Source organism: Lontra canadensis, unplaced genomic scaffold, assembly GCF_010015895.1.
Source record: "Lontra canadensis isolate GAN:19392208 unplaced genomic scaffold, GSC_riverotter_1.0 scaffold120, whole genome shotgun sequence".
Lineage (NCBI taxonomy): Eukaryota > Metazoa > Chordata > Mammalia > Carnivora > Mustelidae > Lontra > Lontra canadensis.
Window position 1 is genome coordinate 749246 of NW_022631114.1, and position 21017 is coordinate 770262.

Here is a 21017-nt window from a genome sequence, read left to right on the forward strand (position 1 = left end):
CTGATGCTGCTGGCTCAACCAGGGCTCTCGGGTCCCACTGGAGGCCCAAAGGATCAGGCCTCCTTGCCACCTGACCCTGTATCCAGGGGTGCAAAGGTAGCTCCCCCCCCACTGGGTTATGAGCAACTTGAGGGCAAGAATGTGCTTGGAACTTCCATTCCCCAGTGCCCTGTGTGCAGGGTCAGAGTAGACAGCTGGTGAGGGCTTACTGCAGAAATGAATGCCTGTAGAAATCAAGAAGGAATGAGCCAGTGGGTAAGCAGGGCTAACCCCAGGAATTTGGGTCTGGATGGGGTAGGGAGATGCTGGGGTAACCACAGGCCTCCTCAACAGACGGGTCCCCAGCCTGACACCATCGCCTCCCCACTCAGCACCCCAATCCTCCAGCCTTGCTTCATGGGACACATCATATTTTATTTGTTTATTGTTTCTTCCCCACTAAAATGTAAGATCCACAAAGGCAGGGATTTTCACTTGTTTTGGTCACTGTTGTTATCCATAACACTTAGAACCTTGGCAGATTTTGTAGAACGAATGAAGGCCTATCTCCATCCTCCTAGAGTGGAAGACCACTGTACCTTGATTGCACAGTGCCTTCAGCCTATAAAGAGCTGAGAACAGGCCAGAGCATATCCGGGGCTCAAAGTAAGAAAAGTCAACCAAAGGAGACCACCAGCTCGCATCAGACAGAAGGTCCCATGCTGGGGCGTTGGTAATTAGGGCTGCTTTGGTGATGCCTTAGCATTCACATTGGGCCCCACTAACATGTGCCAAAGTTTCCTAGAAAGAAGATTCTCCCCCTCTTTTCAGAATGCTGAGTGTGCTGAGGAAATGACCACCAAAATGCTTTTCACCAAAAGTTTGCTTTAGGTTGAAGAAAAAGTGACCATTCAGAGCAAGAGATCTGACTGTGTAATACTTCAAGATGTACACTTATAATCTTGGCATTTCTCAGAAACTAGGTTCTCACTCCCCACCGCACCAAAAAAGAAAAAAAAAAAAAAAACCCAAAGAAACAAAAAGTGAAAACATGTGAGTCACTGTACTGTTGATGTGAAATGGGGCATATTCTGTAAGCTATTATGGAATTAGCGCTTGGAGCCTTACTTCTGCAAACAGCTCTGATGATCTCTGTCCTGAGCTCCAAATGCCCCCAAGGATCCCATTGCTTCCAGAATAAAGCCCTTGATCCAGCAGCACCCAAAGACCTTCCACTCTGGGCCTGAGTGTGATTCAGGTCTAACATCTGCCCTGCCCTGTCCACGCACTCCAGCTGCTGCCCACCTTCCTACCTGCCTCCTCTTTACAGCTCATTCTGGTTTTCATGTGGGTCTGTATCCCACTCAGTTGTGAGCTCCTACGGCGAGGAATATCACCTGCGTTCCCCACGTGTGCCCGCATGCCCCATACGCGGACGTCAATAAGTGTTTGTCCAACTGTGCCACTCCTCCTGCCGGGGACCAGCATCCAAGCGCTGTGTGCTTGCTTTCAAAGAGGCTGTCCCTTGGTCATCTCAAAGAAACCTTCCCAACCTGCCCCAGGACCCAGGCACCTGGCCTCTTCCCAGGCTCCCCTGTGCACCCCGCCCACCTTGCTTGCCTTACTCCCATAACGGGTGCTCATTTATTACTATGTCCCTAGTGCCTTGCCCAAAGGAGATGTGCGATGCCTCTTGCAGAAGAAACAAACCTTTGGATCGCAACTGCTCCACTCTGCTCCGCAGACCCGAATGTCAGAGCTACAAGACCACACAGTTCCTGCGTTAAGTCCGCACAGCTACGTAAACACTGGGTCCCGGAAGGATTTAAGATGAAAGGCATCAAAACTGCCCTTTCCCCTTCCTTGGCTCTGACCGTTTCTCAGTGTTTCTAACACAGAATCCGTTGGCTAGCTTACAGAAGCCCAGAACTACAAAAGGCAGAAGAAAACTCTGTCACCACTGTATCATTCACTTTTTTGGCAGCTGCGCCACAGCAGAAGGTCCTAGCATTTGCTTATGAAAAGAGGTCACTATGGGTAGAAGTTCCTGGAAGGCCTCTGACAAGCGTGCAGGAGCCCTGGACCTGTTCTGGCTGATCTCTGCTGCCTGTGGCGGCCCCTGGGATCTGAGACGCTGTCCTCCTGTCCCAGAAAGTCATACCTCTCCGGGCACAGACCTGATGTAGCCTGTTCTCCAGTTGCCCAGGTGTGGAGGAGACTCTGGGGACTCCCTCCCCTCCGCCTTTCAGTTGTGCCTGCAGTTTCTACACTGCCCACATGCATCTCCATGGCCAGAGCCTGTCCTGGGTCCCGGGCACTGCTGCTTCCTTGGCGCATGTCAGCAAGGAACGGGACCATAGGCTTGAGACTGGAAACCCGGGATGGTTGGGCTGGAGGGTTTTCACACTCACGCTCCTAATTCCTGACAACGGTGCCCCAGCATGAGAAGCCTTGTTCAATCCCAGGAGGCCCGGTGCACCCGGAGTGGATTTCTCCAGGGAATCGTCCCTGCATGACCCTGCAGGGTCAGCGCTTGCTCTAAGACCCACTCCTGCCGTGTAAATAGATGATCGCAAGGCACCTGATAAACGAGGTCTAGGCTACGTGCTTGGATGTAACCCACTGAGGACAGCACAAGGCAGTGACGGTGCCACGCATTTTAATGGTGTTTCATGGCTGCTAGGGCACTTGCGTGTACAGTGTCTCATCTGATCACCCAACAATCTCGTGTGCGAGACAATGCGTGTGTCATCATGTTCCACTTACAAACGAGCATCCAAAGTTCGCAGAGCTTCCAGGGCCGCCCGTGGAGCCCTTCCTCCCTCAAAAGTAGCAGGACCGGGGGTCAAACTTCCCCAGGGCCCGAAGTGAGTCACTCATCAGTGCTATGTGGTATGGTGAATCCTGACTCCTGCACTCGGTCACACTGGCAGTGTTTAAAAACCTGTAGCCAAGTCTCCCACCTCCAGGGCTGTTAGAGTCCAACAGCGGCCCCAGGGCCAGCAGCAGCACCAGCAGCATCCCTGGGAAGCTTGTCAGAAAACCATAATCTCTGATCCACCCAGACCTACCAAATTAATCAGCGTCCACCCTTCGGCAAGATCCAAGGTGCCCTTGCTAGGTTTCCGGGGCTCTGTGCCGGGCAGTGGACTCTTTCCTCTCTGCTTTGGCTGCCATTTCTAGCTTCACGTTGGGGAAACCTAGCCTAGCGGGGGGAGGGCTTGGGGAAAAGAAACTTCCGTCTGATGGCTTCCTGACAGCCCCAAGAAAAGCTGTCTTCACTGCTTCCCTCTCTGTGAAAAAGGTTTCTATCTTTGCTCTTTTCTGCCCAGTCTCTTGCTGAAACACTTCTTTTAGCCAGAGACACATGTCCTCAGCTCCCTCTAGATTTTTCCCTCACCGGCACTCATTCCGACAAAAGCCCCAAAATGGAAGGTGTGATTTCTGTTTTCCTTGCTTCCAGGAATCCCAAAGTTAGTTTCGAGAACTGCTGATGTGAGCTGTGACAGAGTCACCATCTCTTAAGTCAAGTCAGTGATGTTTAAGTGTTCGTCTCCCTTTCCTGCGGAAGAATCCTTCCTTGCCCCTCCAGTGGTGTGCGCGGCTTGACTGGCTACCATAACGGTTGGTGAATGGGCAGCTCTGGTCAGAGCAGATTTTCAAGGAAGATTTTATGAAAGTTTTTCTTTTTTTTTTTTTTTTTAAGAGGTGGAGCTTAGATTTATTGTAGAAACTGGGCAGGGTGTTAGCCGGCTTCTCTGATCATGTTGTGATTATCGGCCCTGCCCGCCACCACTCTCCAGATGACTCTACCGCCATCATCTGTTCGTGGTCTTTCCCAGACGCTTTCTACAGGGACACAAGGAGCCAAGGTCATGGTGGCTGAGCCTGTGTTGAACTAATCCAAGTGAGTGACCTCTCCTTTTTCCCACCTGGACTCTTTAACCACCACTGAGCATGGGTCCTTCTGTGTTGTTCTTGGCAGTCAGTTAAGGGCTGCGGGGCCTGTCCTGAGTGGTCAGCAGTGCCTGTCTTTGTCCCAAGGTGAGCAGTGGTCACATGTGGGACATGTGTGTAAGGGGGCCGCGCCGTCCTGCCCTCAGGGGAGGCCTTGTTTCAGCACAAGGGGTGAAGGGAGCAGGGAAGCACGCGTCGCCTTCTCTGCCAGTGGCCCTCTCTCAAGAAAGGCGGCATACGCTCACTTTCAGCTCTTTGTTAAGAAGAAGAAGGAGCTCGATATTCTAGTCGGTTTAAGGAAAGGGGAACTTCTAATGACCAACTATGCTGAGAGCTACACAACCGTCAAATACATCGTTTACTGAATACTGGTTCTCATCTGTGACCAAAAGCAGACTGTTATTTCCCTCTTGCCCTGGGGACAATCGTGGGTCTTACCAAAGTTGCTAAACCCGTTTCAGTTGGCTTTTGGCTGCTCTTTAAGAAAGGTATATTAAGTGCCACTTTGGTAATTTCTGGCTGGTCCATGAGCTACTGTTTTAATTTAATACTGAGAACACCGCAGGCTTGGGCCCTGGTTCTGCACTCCAGGCCCCTCACTCCTGCACCAGACCCCGTCCTCAGATTTTGCTCTGAATCCTTTCCCCTAAGGGGACGTGCGAGGCTGCCTCGTGACTCAGTCCACACTCACGCAGCCCTTTCCTCTAGATGCAGTGGTCTGATTTACAACTTGGTTTCCCAGAGGAGCCAGTCCAAATTCCCTCCAAGCTGTACAAAAGTTGGGGACCTCACACCTCCACCTGTAACTTTACAGGGACATCTAATGGTTGGTTCCTGGAGAACCAAAGATCCTGATCTGAGTCTAGACCTCTGTTTCCCGAACCCTTGGCTCCCTGGACCCGTGGTGTTTTTAGTTATCTTATGACTTCTGATGGCAATGTCAGAAGAGGGCTGAAGCTTGAAGCAGATAGTACAGGAGACCTGCTGGTTTACGGGGCATGTGTTTGGTGAGGTGGGGTGAAGTGGGGAAGAAGGCGGTAGTGAAGGAGTGAAGAACTTTCAACTTTGAAAATCCACGCCCCCCCCCACCCCCGGGGCTGACCCCAGCTAAGCTCCCAGGGCCCACTAGGTCACCTTGGCCAGCATTCTTTCCCATTTCTTTTCCGACTAGGTCAGATTTGGGCCAGCAGGAAGCCCTTGCCACAGCCCACAGAGGTCCTCCAACTAGGACAACTGTGAGATCCCACAACTGGCCTGGCATGAGGACTCAAGGTCAACACCAACGATCTGACTTCTGAGGGGGGCTGGTGGAACCCTGCCGTCTGTTGAGGAGCAAGGTTTGTCAGGGTTCCTGGCTTCTTTGTGCAAGGAAAGCCACATCAGTGGACTCCATATGAGAAAGAAGAGTCAACAAAATTCAGAGACTGCTTTGATTTTGAGAGCCATGCTGCGGGGTAACCGGACCCAGGCAATCCCATCACCAAAGGAGGGAATGTCTTGGGTTGGAAGGGGAAAGAGTAATCAATTCTTTGCAGCGAACATCTCCCCGAGGGGAGGTGAGCCGCAGGAAGCAGCCATGTCCCCTGGCCCCACAGACTCATGGTGCTAACCCCAGCCTGAGGAGGACCCACCACGGGCTCTCTATAGAAGATGCTGCCTTTTGTTTTGTATAAAGGAGTTCTTAGGGTGGAAGACACTGGAAGCTGGTGTTTACCATCCCCAGGGGGGAGAGAATCCCAATCATGGCTCCACTCAGACAGTAGGTGACTCTGGGACCTCTCCCCAGTGCTCCCACCAGCCCAACACAGTGCCGGCTGCCAGGACAGCCCAGCGGCATCAGCACTCGGGAGAGCAGCCCAGAGCTCAGGGCCTGCCGTCCTCGAGCTGCCTACCTGTATCTCTGCCTCACAGACTGCTTCTCCTCCGACTTGCAGACGTGCCCCACGTAATACAACGGGAAAAACAGAAAGTTCCAGTTGGTAGCAAACCACGTCAAGGTGAAGGGAGCATCGAACTTCCTGAAGGTCAGCTTGGCGAGCTGCGTGGAACCCGCCCAGGAGGAACACACGCACAGCACCACCGCCACGCCCCAGAAAATCTTCTTGAGCTGTGCCCGGGAGCATCTCCAGCAGGGGTGGCTCGTTCGGCCGCTGGCATCCGCCCCAGCCGGCGCCTGGGCCTCCGCCGGGCCCGGGGAGTCCCGGGGGCGCTCCTCCCCTGGGGGAAGAGAAGGGGTTGGTTAACTGGGGGGCCTCCATACCTTCCCCTCGCTGCCCCAGACCAAGGCGTGAGCAGGAGCAAGGAGGCACCTGACCCCACTGCCGTAGTCATGGCCTGCCACCCCAGGTGTGGGGATGGGGGGGTGTGAATGAGGGGTTGTGGCAGCAGCTTTCTGAACCAGAACTTAAACAGAAGACATTTTTCACGGGTCTCGTTACCCTCCAGAATCCTGACCTTCACACTGTGGTCCATGGGCTAGCAGCATCGGCACCCACCCCCCCAAGCTTGCTGGAAACGGAGCATCTCGGGCCCTGCTCCGGCAGCCAAGAAGCCGAAGCTGCATTTCAACAGGTGATCTGGGTGCACATCAGCACTGGGAAGCACATCTCCAGCTCACTCGGGCTGAAGTCTTTCCACTCTGGTCCGTGTCAGCTCACCTGTCCTGCCGTGCAACAGGGGCACTGGGCATGCCAGGGGCCAGGGCTGCCTGCATGAGAAGGTCATAGCCCCTAACCTCTAAAGGCTCCCGGGACACTGCAAGAAGCTCTTCTCGCCTGTTACTTACGGGCACAAATGCCGAGACGCCCATCGTATTTTTTGCGTTCCTGGCAAAAATAGACCTTGCTCTCTGATCTCTTATCTGCCTCGTCTTCCTGCTGATGGCCTTTGGTTCCACCTCGAAGTGTTACTTAAAAACCACAGCCTCTGGCAGCCGCTGCTGTGGAAGGCCTCAGACACGCCATCCCAAGCCACGTGACTTCTGGAAACCAGGCTGCAGCCCACAGCATGGCTCTGGGGCAGCGCTGTTCCCACAGTCCGCGAGGGGGTGAAGAGACCTTATTTCCCACTGTTGGGTTTTCATTCATGATTGTGTGCCTGTCAGCCAGCTGGAAATTCAAACAGAGCTGTAACGTGCACAGGGTGTCACCACGGACAAGTATCCGGAAGATAGCGTACTTGCCTGCTATCTGCTCAGCCTGGCCCTTGGCTGAATGGGGGGTGCCCAGTGCTAAAAGGCAGTCTCTACCACAGGGGTACAGGAGATCATGCAAAATATACCGGGGTCACACCTACTCTGTATATTTTAATGACATTAAACCAAGCTCGTAATTCCTAAAACACAGTAATTCCACGAGGCAAATCCTGAAAGCAGCCTCTAATTCAGGTGTTAGCTAATCCTGTGATGAATGAACGGCCAGCCCCGGCCGTACCTGTTTTAGCCAAGGGTAATCCCAAGCCTTATGCAGCTTGTGAGGGAGAGATCACATCCTTTATTAGCCCCAATCCTACTCGGCCCTCTCTGTATTGTGCTTCCTGAACTGCTTTATTAATGTTTAATATCCGTCTTCCTCTTACTTCTCATGCGAGTATGTAGGATAGCCAGGAAGCCTCTGGAGAATCAAATGCATAACCATTCTCTGAGTTTCCAGCAAGGTGTGTGTTTCCGTCATGGAAGAGAGGACGGGGAGAGACACAGGCGGGCAAAAGCAAGGCAGGGTCCCATCCTTCTGCGTTATGCCCTCCCACCAGGATGTCTGGACATTGTTCTCAGTAAATCCCCACAACTTAAGGCAAATTCAGATAGAAGCGTGCACGTTTCAATTTATACACTGATTGCCTGACATCAAGCCCGCAACCTTTTGTTATTGGGATAATTTCCAGGCAGTGCTGGGGGTGATCTCTCAACTATCATTACCACTGTCAAAAACTCATACGGAAAAGACAATTATGGAGATGAAAAAAAATCTGTGGAAAAAGAAAATACAGTTTCACACAACTAACTTCCTACTGAAGAAGGACTCTGGAGGAGGGTGAGTAAATTCAGGCTATGGCTTGTTTTTTTCATTTAGTTCTTCATTGTGGCAAATTCAGTTTTAAAGCTCAAAGAATTAAGTGATGACAGATGCCATGTCGTGAGATGATGACAGAGAAAGTCACCAGATCATATGATATTGTGTTAAAATGCTCCCATAGATGTGGAATAAAGAAGTCATACTCTTAACTTTGTCACCCTTTCAGATCATTTAACCAAAGTAATCCTTAATAATATACAAGCAATACAAAGACATCCAAAGCTAAAATCTATGCTATTCTTTAAAAATCAGATAGAACAATACTTCCCAACATGTTAACAGGCATTATAAGAAAAAAGGATTCCATGATCAGAAAAGTTTGGAAAATACTAGGTAGATCCAGGTTCCTTTGCTTTAGGAATATTCAGGGCTAATGGACATTGTGAATTTCCACAGCCATAGAATGTGTGTTTCCTTTATTATTATTATTTTTAAAGATTATTTGAGAGAGAGAGAGTGCACACACGTGCGTGCCTGAGTTGGGGAGGGGCAGAGAGAGAGGGAGAGAATCTCAAGCAGACTCTGTACTGAGCACAAAGCCTGACACAGGGCTCGATCTCATGACCCTGAGATCATGACCTGAGCTGAAATCAAGAGTTGGCTGTCCAACCAACTGATCCACCCAGGTGCCTTTGTTTCCCATATTATTTAAATGTAATGCCTGTGGTAGGAATGGTACCCCTTGGAACACACTTTGGGAAACACTGGAATAGAGCCACAAAGAATCCTAGGTATCTAAACCGAATTCATCACAAACTTTCCATTTCACTGTACTGATCCTCTTATGATGATAATAATTACTTATCAATTTCATTACCTCACTCCTTCCTAATACTTCTGTTAGAGTAGACCTACTTCCCATAAACTAAAAAATATTCTTTGTACGTCATTTATAAAAGTACCGAAGAGCATAACTAATAAAGAATACATACTAATCTGAGTACTCAGAGATAATACTGTTGAGGTTTTGCGGCATTTTCCCTAGTCTTTTGTGTCTTTGCACCACACACACACACACACACACACACACACACACACAGCAAAACTGGGATCATATTATATTTCATCCAGCATTCATTTAACCGAATGCACAAAGGCACGGACTTTCTCAGTCTCAGAGGGCTACACACAGTGTAATGTACCTCAGGAACGTCTCAGTTGGCTAGGGAACAGCCATGAGCATCCGCCCTGTGCCATCCGCCCTGGACAGTCAATAAAATAAATACAAAGCATGATTACTCTTCAGGAACTTAGTCTGTCTGGAAGTGACAAACAGACCTAGGAAAGCATTACAGAACAATTATGTGCAAAGCAGATTTTGGCTTTAACGGAAATCCTGAAGAGAGCATGGCCAGCGTGGGCTGTGATAACAGTGGAAAGAACCAGATGACGCAGAAACCTGGCCGGGCTCTTGAAAGACAGAAAGGCTCTGAGTAAAAAGGGGAGCAGAGTTCAGGGTCAGGAATACACATGGTCTGCCGAGGGGCAGTGAGCAAGGCCTTGGGATCAGAGCACCACTGCCGCCTTGCCCCACCGGGACACCCAATGTTGCTTTGGTCAGACATTCAGGCCAAGAGGAACAGAGAAGATTCAGATGTTAGTCTTACTTATTAGGAAGTACATACCCCAGTGTCTCTAACAAACAGCTAAAATGAGTTAAGGAATAAGTATACAGTGATATGATATATTCGGTTTGCAGGTGCACTCCTCCTCCACTATTGAAAGGTGGCAAATGAGTCCCATGTCATGCACCATTCTCGGGGTCATTTCAATGCACTGTTCAATTTATGCCCAGGTTCCAGAGAGGAGGAATGACAACGAGGGGGTGGGCAGTATCCCTTCTCAAGAGCCCCTCCAATCTTCAGGTGCAGGAAACGCTCGCTGACTTTCCTTCCCCTCCTAAATTGCAAGTCAAGAGATTCCTCTGCATTTGATTTCAGTCCTTTGGTATATATAAGGGCTGAAAGAGCCAGTGCCGAGCGCCTCCAAGAAATCAGTGCAGAATTAGCTTCACTCTGTTTCCTGTTCCAGCTCCTCTCACCATTATTATACGACTAGGGATGCTATTTATGTCCCCCTCCCTCTTCAACACCCCTTCCCGCTCACCACCCCTCTCCTGATGAGCTTGTGGCTTCCACCCGAACCTTGCCCCTCCGCTTACAAAGAACTCACCATCTTGGGGCGCCTGAGTGGCTCAGTGGGGTAAGCGTCTGCCTTCAGCTCAGGTCATGATGTCGGGGTCCTGGGGTGGAGCCCCGTGTCGAGCTCTCTGCTCGGCAGGGAGCCTGCTTCCCCTCCCCCCACCGCCTGCCTGCTTGCTTGTGATCGCTTTCTGTCAAATAAATAAATAAATAAATAAATAAAATCTAAAAAAAAAAAGAAAAGAATTCACCCTCTTGGGTCAAGTACATGCAGCTCCTAGAGACAGGGTCTGCTCAGGATGAGGAAACTCTAGGTCCTGATGGATGAGCTGGAGGTCTGGTTTGGTGACCAACCCATTCTGAGACCAAGGCAAGTCCTCTGCCTCCTGAGTTGTCCACTGCTTTCCCCTGAGAAAATGATAAATTGGAGGCTTTTTGTGTTTATTCAGGTAAAGCCCGTTTCTAGAATGAGAAAGCAAGAAAAACTGGGAAAGCATTCACTCTTAACTCATTGCTCATGAAATGGCTCTTCCAAACTTCCAGAAGGGTAACATTTTTTTTTTTAGGTCCCCTGAAAATAAGTGGACCCTTGGTGACTAGCTCTCTATGAAAAAGCATCTGGAAAGTTTGTGCTTAGTAAGTGCCCAAGTCATGTCTTAGGGGTAAGAGATCCAGAGCTGGGATCAAAGGCCCATGGGCTGGCATGGTCCCAGCCTCCCGGAGGCAAAGCCATTCCCTTGTACAGAGACCAGGAGGGGGCAGCCCCCAGTGACACCTCCATTAATGAGACCTATAGAGCTATTTTTTATATAGTTTTGAGGCATACATTTCATAACCATAAAATTCACTTGTTTTAGGATATAGTTTATGATTTTCACTAAATTTACAGAACTGTGAAATGATCACCACTATCTAGTTTTAGAGTATTTCCATCACGTCTACATGAGTCCCAACAACCCACCTTCTGGCACTGCCCCCACCTCCCCACACCCCCACCTCCAGGCAGCCACAAAGCTGCTATCTCCACTGATTCACCTATTCTGGATATTTCCTACGTGACTTCTGCCTCTGGCTTCTTTCATTTACCATCATGTCTCTGGGGTCCGTCCATGTTGTAGCACGTGGCCACAGTTCATTCTCTTCCATGGCTGGGGAGCATTCCGTTCTATGGATATGCTTACACTGGGTTTCTCCATTTGTCTGCTGATGGACACACACATCATTCCCCATGTTTGGCTACTGTGAATAACGCTGCTGTGAACGCTGACATAAAATTCTCTGTGTGACTTATAGGTTTTCTCTTGGGTGGACTAGCTATGTTTTGGGGTTGTGTATCCCACTAATATTTACTGACACCTGCTGTGAAGCACAAAGGGGCCCAGTGTCTAAGAGGGGCCGGTGCCTCTAGCTACTTCCAAACAGGACACAGTGGAGAGTTGCTCTGAGAACTAGAGTCTCCCCTCTGTTTTTTCTGGACTTCCCAGGGGAAAAGGGCTTACAATCCCCATTTATTGATCACGGATGCATACAGCAGTTCAGGGCCAGGCCGCCCAACTAAATAGCTCTCGTAAAACGAAGAGCTTAGAGGAAGACTTTTGTTCGTGGCCGTTTGCAACTGTAATTCATCTCCTAAAAATGCACTCCTGGTTTTATCTCATATCCTCTTTAAATACTTGCTCAGTGAGTTTGCATGTGACTATTTTTTTTTGTTTTGTTTTGTTTAAGTAGTGGTTTGGAGAAGAGAGAAGAAGAGGCTGTCACATGTAGAAGGTCACTACAGGCACTGGATGTCTCAAAGCAATCCGCATTTCACATATCCTGACCCAGTATGGACACCTGAAATGCCGGACCATCTGTTTGGACTTCTGGATTTGGGGTCAGAAAATACTTCCATTATTTGGACATGGCTGAGGCCCCATCATGCTCCTGACTAGCACTGGGCAGAGCGAAAGAACAGAATCTACAGGTAATTAGACTTGGAGGTTGGAGCACCTGGGTGGCTCAGTCGGTTAAGCATCTGTCTTCAGCTCAGGTCATGATCCTAGGGTCCTGGGATCGAGCTCCACATCGGGCTCCCTGCTTGGGGGGAGGTCTGCTTCCCCCTCTCCATCTACCTCTCCCTCAGCTCATGCTCTCTCTCAAATAAATAAGATCTTTTTTTTTTCCTAAAGAATTTATTTATTTGACAGAGTGAGAGAGCACAAGCAGGGGGAGCACTGATACAGGCTCATGGTGCCAAACACCACTGTCAGAAGCATAGAGCACTAAAAATGGACTTCATGTTTCCAGATGACAGACCCCGTTTTTAAAGCTGGAAGAGCCTGACCGGGTGTGGGACTCTGGGCCAGGACACGGCGCTCAGGAATCAAGGTTGTGACGAACTGGCCATTTGTGTCTTCCCTACCAAATTTATCCACTTCAGCCCTACACCACCCCCAGCCCTGCCCCAGGGTGGCTGCCTTTGGAGATGGAGCCTCTAAGAAGGTAAGGTCTAGGGAAGTTGTAAATGTGGGTAGGACGCTGATCTGACAAGGTGTGGCCTTATAAGGAGAGCTGGCGGAGCACTCATGCTCCCGCTCTCCCTGGGTGCACGTGGAAGGAAGGCCCCATGAGGACAGAGCGACGGGGTGGCCATCCCCTAGCCAGGAACGTCGGCTAACACCCTGCTCTCGGACTCCAGCCTCCAGAACCAAGAAAATCAGTGTCTGCCGTAGAAGTCACCCAGCACGTGGTACTCACTCACGGCAGCCAGAGCCCACAAGCCTGGGGAGGTCCCCGCGGTGTGCACCGTGCTTGTGGGCCTGTGACGCACAGACCATGAGCGCCACCGTGCAGGACGTGGGGACAAGCTGGGATGACAGAGTAGGTATCTAGAATACCCTTGAGGAGGAGAAAGAACCACCCTGCTAGATTTTCAATATTAGATACCGTCTCCCATGTGCCTGCCTCCCGCGTGTCGCTTACGCCTTCACTGGAGAGCGAGTCCCGGAGGTAGTTTGCAGAGGATGGGACACATGGCAGCTGTGAAGTTGTTTTTAAAAACCCGAATGTCTTCCCGGGTGTGGATGCAGAATTGGGAGGTGAATGGAGGCCGCTTTTCAGTGGGGTGGAGTGGGAGGGTGGGAGGCTTCTCCCCGATACCCCCCAAAACCCTACCCTGTGGCAGTTCGCAAGCTGGACTGAATCACGCCTATGTCGGGCCGGCTGCCCCTGCCATCTCCTCCATGTCAGTAAAGACATCTCAGACGTCTGCACGGGCATTTGCACCGCACTCCCCGTGTCCTTGGAGGTCCCCACGTGACTCCCTAGTGTCCAAACAACGCCACCTCGTGCAGCGGATTTAGGACCGTCCTGGCGCAGACACAGCTTCCAGTGAACAGGACATGTGGGAAAATGTCTGGCAGGTAAGCTTTAAATAAAGCCGTGTGTGTTCCCCGGGGAAGGAAAGGTCGATGTCTGTCTTGGGAGGGGAGCGAGGGCTGGGTCTGAGCCAGCTCGCTGGCATCCCGCTTGAATCCATGTGTCTGTCCCGGTGTGGTCCTTGCGGCCCCGGGAACCTCGCCATCTGCGTGCCTGTCCACACAGGGAGAGCCACCGTTCCAAGAGGGCAGACTGTAGGCAGGGCATGGCCCCTCCGGGCAGAATGCGGCTCGGCAGGTAGAAAGAGGTGACCCCTGGGGCCTTCTCCCAGGACAACAGGGCCGTATTTTAACTGGCAGCATGGGCGCTTGCTTACTCAATTTATCTTGAAGAAGGAAGCACGGTTTTCTGAACGGAGCTCCAGCTTCCCAGCACTGGCAGGGAAGGACCCTGACCTCTCCTTTCCTACACAGGCAGGCTGAACACGCTCTGACGTGGGGTGTACTTTGTGAAACTCCTCTTTCTGCACCAACTGGGGCTGATGTGGCTCAGCTAATCCTGAGCCATAAGGCTTTTCCAGGAAAACACCCAGCCTGCCCCGAGCAAAGTTTAGAAGTTCTCGGCTTGTCTCAAACCTCTTGTTTGCACCACCCTATCACCGCGGGGCCAGCAGTTCCCTCCTGCTCAAGATCATGGGGCAAGTTGTACCCACGCAGATGGCTTTCCTCTCCATGCTCAAATACCAAAGTCACCCCTGAAACTAGGTGCACCTGCACGAACACGCCTGCCGCGCCCGCAGATGCACAAGCAGGAGCACACGCACACACAGCCCCAATCTCTTACTTGTCCCAGGTTTCATTCTCTCGGAGCTCTGCAGGAGGACAGCCAGTGAAGGGTTTTAATCAGATAAACCCATCCCTGCTAAGGAGTAAGCTACTTAGAAGACTGACAATGTTTCCTGAGAAAGAGCCCATAGAAGATCTATTCGAATCCCCTATCTTTGCAGAGAGGAGAAGGCCGGGCTGGCATAGGTGAGGCGACATGTCTGGTGTATTAATGAGCAAGCAGGGGCAGGAGGTGGCCGGGCAGGAAAGGAGATGTCAGGGTCCTGATTCTCACTCAACGTTTTTCCCCGCACATCTTCTCCTGAGTCACACGATGTCTTAACCACTGAAAACGTATCACTTGCCAAAAAGGCTTTTAAGGATTACATCTCTTCTTGGCTCTTCCAATGCAGCTGTCCTGAACTTGCTCCGACTTCTGTAGGCCTTTAATTCCCATCCATGATTTTAGGCAGTTGATCCCACTTCCTACGTCACAAAGGAGACGAACACTGCCAGTTCAGGTCCCTGGCTTCCCTCCCCGACGTCTCCACATTTCTCCATGTCCTCGCCCATCATCTCTCCTCTTTCCCCTTCTCAAAGCCAACGGTTCTCCCTCCCCACCGCCCCAAGCCCCTCGCCCCCTACCCCAGCCCGCTGCTGCATCAACCTCCTTTCTCTTAGGGCAACCTCACACCTGTGCTGGAAACTTCCTCCTCGGGTTAAGAGCAACGCCCAGCTTTCTCAAAACCCTCCCCCCGTGCCTCCGAAGGTAGAGAACTGCTCTCACTGCCAAACACATTCACCAGCGATCCCACAACTGCTGCTCCCCTCCCGCGCCCACCACGCGCCCCTTGCCATCTGGCTTCCAGACCAGCACCCGCTTCAAACTGTTTCTGAAAAACCGCCCTCCTCGGCTGATGTGATGCCACATCACGCTCCCTTCCCACGGCTTCTATGATGCCATAGGTTGTGGGTCGTCTGTGCAGCCCATCAGACTTCTCTCCTGCCCTTCCTGTGGCTCTCAGGAACCCATGCCTGCCCACTGCTCTCACCGCATCATTCACTCGGCCTTCAGCACCTCTCCCTCTCCCTCCCAGCCGGCTCCCCACTGAAGCCACTGCCGGAGCCGGCAGCTCAGCCCAGCTCAATCTGACTTCCGGTCTCTCCCTCAGGGATGCGCTTCCCCTCCTACCCTTGCTGTTCCTTTTGCTGTTAATGGCCCCTCTGTTCCCTGAGCTGCTCAGGCTTAACCTTCAGAGCTGTCTCCGATGGCCCCCTTTCCAGCCCTCTGGCTGAAACTGCATCTGTGAGACGCTTTGATATTTTTGATTCTATCAAAAATATCCTTTATTAAACAAATATTTATTGTGACTGTTGAAATAGACTTCGTGACCCATTTCGAACACGCAGCTATAGAAGACTGTCCGATGTTCTCAGGCTTTGATGGTGCCCTTCCCCTTCCTCCCTGCTCGCGTCTACTCTCTGGAGCCCAGCACTCAGGAGGCCCCCGAACCCTGGCCCTTTCCCTGCCCCCCAACTTCTGCAGCTAACACGAGCTCTGGCCCCAGCAGATGGCTCACAGGTGCCAGCCCCTCCCGGCTCTGCACCTCTGTCTGTGGCCGCCTCTGCCAGGAACAAAGCGTTCACACCTCCCGCCCATGACAGTGGAGGGCACAGAACAGCCTCTTCCATGCCGCCCTGCTCATGCCGAAGTCCAAGTCCGAAGAACAGATCGTCATCACCGGGATTTGGGTGAGGAGGAGGATTCTGAGGCCACATCCAGGCTCAGCGGGAAAGACTGTTATTAGATGAGAGCATTTCGGCAAAGCAGGGGGGAACAGGGACAAGAGAGCCGTGTAGTGGCCATCTGTGACCCAGCCAGAAGTGAGTTCACCCTTTGCTGAAACACGCCATTTACTTTACAATCCTTTCATGGAATTTAAAAAAAAAAATGAGATTCCAAAGTGTAATTGTTACTTATATGCTTTTGTGACATTTCTCATTTGTTTGGAAGCTCTGTTGAGTCAAGGATTTAGAACTGACCCCCTGGCGTCTTCAGTGATATCTGGTTCATCCTTACTGATATCCGATTAGGGAAGACATTTGTTCAATACACAATATACAATGACTTTTGCTACTGAGGTTTCAAGTCTTGGACAATTCAACCTGGGAAACATTTTTGGGTACAGGAACACTTTGGCAGTATATTTTCAAGACTCCTCTCACATCGGACCAGCAGGGCTGGGTCTCTGCTGACATGATCACAGAGCACCCCAGGATGACAGCTGTACCCCATGAACAGAAACAAAGCAGCCACACCCACAGTGGGGGTGGCTGAGACAGGCCAACTGCCCCAGGAGCAGGAGAATATCAACCACAGGGAGCCCCAGGGGGGTCCAGACCTCTACCTCCCAATGTAGCGGGAGCTCCCGTGAGCAAACCTTTGCTGAGCGCTTACAAGTGCCATGAGCAGATGTGATTCTCTCACTGCTTCTCCAATGAAATGCATTTGTACCAGGTGTTGCCACCTTTCGGAGGCAGGTGGATACGGACATGGGACCCAGCACCCTCGCTTTCCAACCGCAGGACCTCGCGTGAATGGGTTCTTTGAAACTCAGCTTCCTTGTTTGTAAACTGGGGTGACAATGGCTACCCTTCCTTTGGGCGAAATACCAGTAAGGCAGCGATCTCCCCAGACCACTGCCTGCACTGTTAGGTTAAAAAAAAAAACCCTGGTAGGCCAAAAAAAAAAAAAAAAAAAAAAAAAAAAAATCCCAGATTGGGGTGCCTGGGCAGCTCAGAGGGTTAAGTCTCTGCCTTCGGCTCAGGTTATGATCTCAGGGTCCTGGGATCGAGTCCCACATGGGGCTCTCTGCTCAGCGGGGAGCCTGCTTCCTCCACCCTCTCTGCCTGCCTCTCTACTTGTGATCTCTGCCTGTCAAATAAATAAATAAAATCTTAAAAAAAAAACAAACCCAGATACTCTTATTAGTAAGAGGGACTGTACTGTCGCACTCATTTCCATATGAGAGAACAGATTCCCACTGAGCTTCTGCCATTTGCTGAAGTTACTTGGCTCAGCAGGAGCTGAGCGGTGGGCGCTAACCCCTTCCATCTCCTTTCAAAGTCCTCCCTCTTCCCACCTGACCACACGTTGCAGGCCTCTCAGCGAGAGCTGTTACGCTCAACTACTAATCCCTGCTGAATGGAACTGTACTGACTGTGAATTAGTTGGTTGTGAACACAGATGATCCCAGAAAATACTCTTCAACTAGAAATGTGTTACTGATCGATAGTCAGCGTCTCAGTCCGATGGGAAAGAGAGAAAGAGGATATGAGAACGAGATATGCCATCAGACGGGACAGATGCCATCAACCTGGCTGGAAACCACTTTCCAAGCCTTGAGCCCTAACTGGGGCCCAGCTGCTCTCTCCTTCTCAGGCTTCCTGGCTAAGCCTGTGCACACACCATTCCTTCTGCCTGAAACAGCCTTCCCTCCCTTCTGTGCTTGACAAGTTTTCTCACTTCGGTTACAACACCTCTACCTCAGAAAGCTTCTTCCTCAGGGAGGCCTCCTCCTCCTCAGGAAAGTCTTCTCGAGAATGCCTCCTCCTCAGACAGGCCTCCTCCTCCTCAGGAAAGTCTTCTCGAGAATGCCTCCTCCTCAGACAAACCTCCTCCTCAGACAGGCCTCCTCTTCAGACAGGCGTCCTCCTCGGACAGGTCACCTCCTCTTCAGACAGGCCTCCTCCTGCTCAGGAAGGTCTTTTCCTCAAGAAGCCCTCCTCTTCAGTAAAGTCTTCTCCTCAAGAATGCCTCCTCCTCAGACAGACCTCCTCAGACAAACCTCCTCCTCACACAGGCCTCCTCCACAGACGGGCCTCCTCCTCGGACAGGCCTCCTTGGACAGGTCACCTACTCAGACAGGCCTCCTCCTGCTCAGGAAGTTCTTCTCCTCAAGAAGACCTCCTCCTCAGGAGGGCCTCCTCACATTACTTAATGATCGGTGTCCCTGTGATGCTCTATTCTTAGCTTTGAACCAGAACTTACTATCCTATACTAGAAAATATATTTGTCTGCATGTCTCTTTTCCTCCAGACTAAAACTTCTTTAAGGGAATGAAGCTAACGCTGTTTGTTTTTGCATTTCTAGGGCCTCCCTAAGTGACCAAGGGACATGGAGTAGGATGGAGTAGGGCTGGATGAGGTATTTGGCGAGTAAATGAAGTCATCTTGTCCATTTTTCCGTGTTGAAGTCCAACCAAGCATTGCATTTTCTATTTTGGTTTTATATGTACCGCATGCCTCCCCATAGAAGACACACTCCAAACCCTAATAAATATTCCTTGCTGGCCAGGTTCCAGCACTATAGCCTGCCTGCCATCCCCACAGAAAGAGCCACAGTATGAGGACCACCTTGCCCTGTGCATCCAAGAAAAAACAAAATGATTCAGCACTTCCACAGCAAGCACCCGAGATGCAAATGTTTCAAAAAATAGACCAAAAGCCAAACTGAACAAAACACCAAGAAAAAAAAAAAAAAAAAAAAAAAAAACCAGGCAGAGAAAAAAGTGCTACACGTATGCCCAGGCATGCCCTGAAGACTTCTGCTGACATAACACTTAGGGATCCCACGCAAAAGGGGAACTGGGGGCTTTCTAGTATCACCGGAACCGTGCAGATGCTTCTAGATACTGTCCCTACACACGTACTCCTTGAGAACAGCAAGAAGGTTTGCCGAAGGTGCAAGACAATCTGTGACAGGATGACTGCCAGACATTTATTAAGTACCTACTGTGTGCCAGACAGGTGCTAGGTATTATCACCTAGCCGACCTCACTGCGTTCCCAGCACTCAGCTGAAGTGGGTTGTTACTTCTTTCTCACCGGGGCTCAAACGAGGTAACCGAGGCCCAGCATTTATGGTTTACACAAATCCAGCGGCACGTGGGAAAAGCAGTCTTGAACCCTGCTCTCTCTGATTCTCAGGCACACTGAGGTATGTGCAAACATTGGTTAACAAGGCTTGCTAGGGTTGTCAGTGTGGACAGGAAGCTCTAAGCTCGCCTGAGAGTAGCCCTAAGGGAACTGGGGAAGGGAGCCCCATTTTTATTCCTTGAGGTGAACCTGGCTCTGCCATGTCATTCGCTGCCTCCTGTGGCACCTCTGGGTCACGGCATCGAGCCTGGGTGACCTCACCATCTATGTCCAGCTTGACCCCAAGTGCAGCTCAGACCTGTCCTGCATGATGAGCTGGGGATTACCAGCGGTGACACTGCTGTTGGGGACAGCACTGACCTGCCTTACCTAAAAGGTGGGCATGGGGTGACTTCCCACAAGGACCCAAGGAGTGATAGGCACTTCCATGTTCCCTAAGGGAAATATATATCCTTCCCCTCCCCAACTGGCATGTACATCTGGGTGGTGTCTCCAAGAAGCCTTGGAGATGCAAACCCCCTTAGGAAAGTCGGCACCTGCACTCAGTTGAGGTGTAGATAACAGATACCAAGTCTCTCCCAAGATGGGGATGGGGGAGGGGAAGAGACAGCTACATGAAGGGGGGAATAATCAACCTCCTATAGACAAAATGATGAAAAAGTTAAGTAGTTGCAGGTTAGTGCAGAACAATGTTCTGAAAAACATGGGCTGGGGATGGGAGGGCCCAGGATACCATTTCTGTTTGACCAACTATTAGCTGGCTGTAGGTCTTGGACGAGTCAATCAGACCTTTTCGGGTCCCACAGTCCTCATCTGTAGGATGGGGGTAACGGTACCGGGATGGCTCCTGGGAGACCTCCATGGGTGGGCTATGTGTGGGGTACACCAGTGCCCTACTAGCTTCTATCTTGTTCTTACTGGTTCTGTCTCACTGTAACAAACAAGAACTCGTGAGGGGATACAGGTCCTTGGAAGCCATCACACAGAGGTCCGGGCTCCAGGTTGTAGTCCCAGGGCATGGCAGAAGCTGGGCTTTCCCTTATGCACTGGCTGCACCGGGCTCTGTTAGTTCAGGATAAGCGAGGGCCTGGACCGGAGGGGGTCTGCCCTCCTCTCCCCACTTGCCAGCCCTCACTTGGCTAAACTGGCCAGCTCTATGGAGACTGGTTATTCCGCCTCCTGTTAGGAGCACTTAAGGACTGAGACCCATCTCTCTCCCCATCCCCCGCAGCCCCCTGCCCACCGCCCTTCAGAGAAGTTACCAGACCAGCAGATGACAGTTGTGTCTGAGTATGTTTCTGTGTCTCTCCCCCGAGTGGGGAAAGGACCCGTTTACAGGCTGCTGGTGGCTTCTCTCTCACCTGCTCGCCCGCCCATTCCCAGGAGCTGGGCGGTCACACGGGTGGGCTGGATGGCTTCAGGGGCAGGAGAGAGGACTGGGCCTGCGGCATCTCCTGCCTCCACCCACTCAGCAGTACCCTGGTCTGCCTCCGGGTGGGGGTGGCAGTGAAGGGGGATGCTCCAGACCCGGGGGGACTCAAGTGGGGTTTGTGTGCCGGTGTGTGTGTGGCACGGGGCGAAGGAGAGCACTGGTTAGTGTCTGCAGACCCCCTTCCCCCGGGCCCCAGCTGACAGGTGCCTCGGGACAGGACCGTCAGGAACTCAGGCCACCGCGGCCCCTGTTGCTGCCAGACGCGCTGGGGGCCACGCAAGGAGCCAGCGCTGTGTTCTGGCAGCGCGGGGGAC

General features: G+C 51.4%; 1 protein-coding gene across 1 annotated transcript in view; it reads right to left on the minus strand.

Moving 5' to 3' along the window:
* Positions 1 to 21017, minus strand: part of SLC35F3 (solute carrier family 35 member F3) — a 110036-nt gene that overhangs the window by 88732 nt on the left and 287 nt on the right. The window contains exon 2 of the mRNA XM_032841115.1: positions 5829 to 6153. Within this exon, the coding sequence (XP_032697006.1) occupies positions 5829 to 6153 (325 nt within the window). The remainder of the gene's footprint in view (positions 1 to 5828; positions 6154 to 21017) is intronic.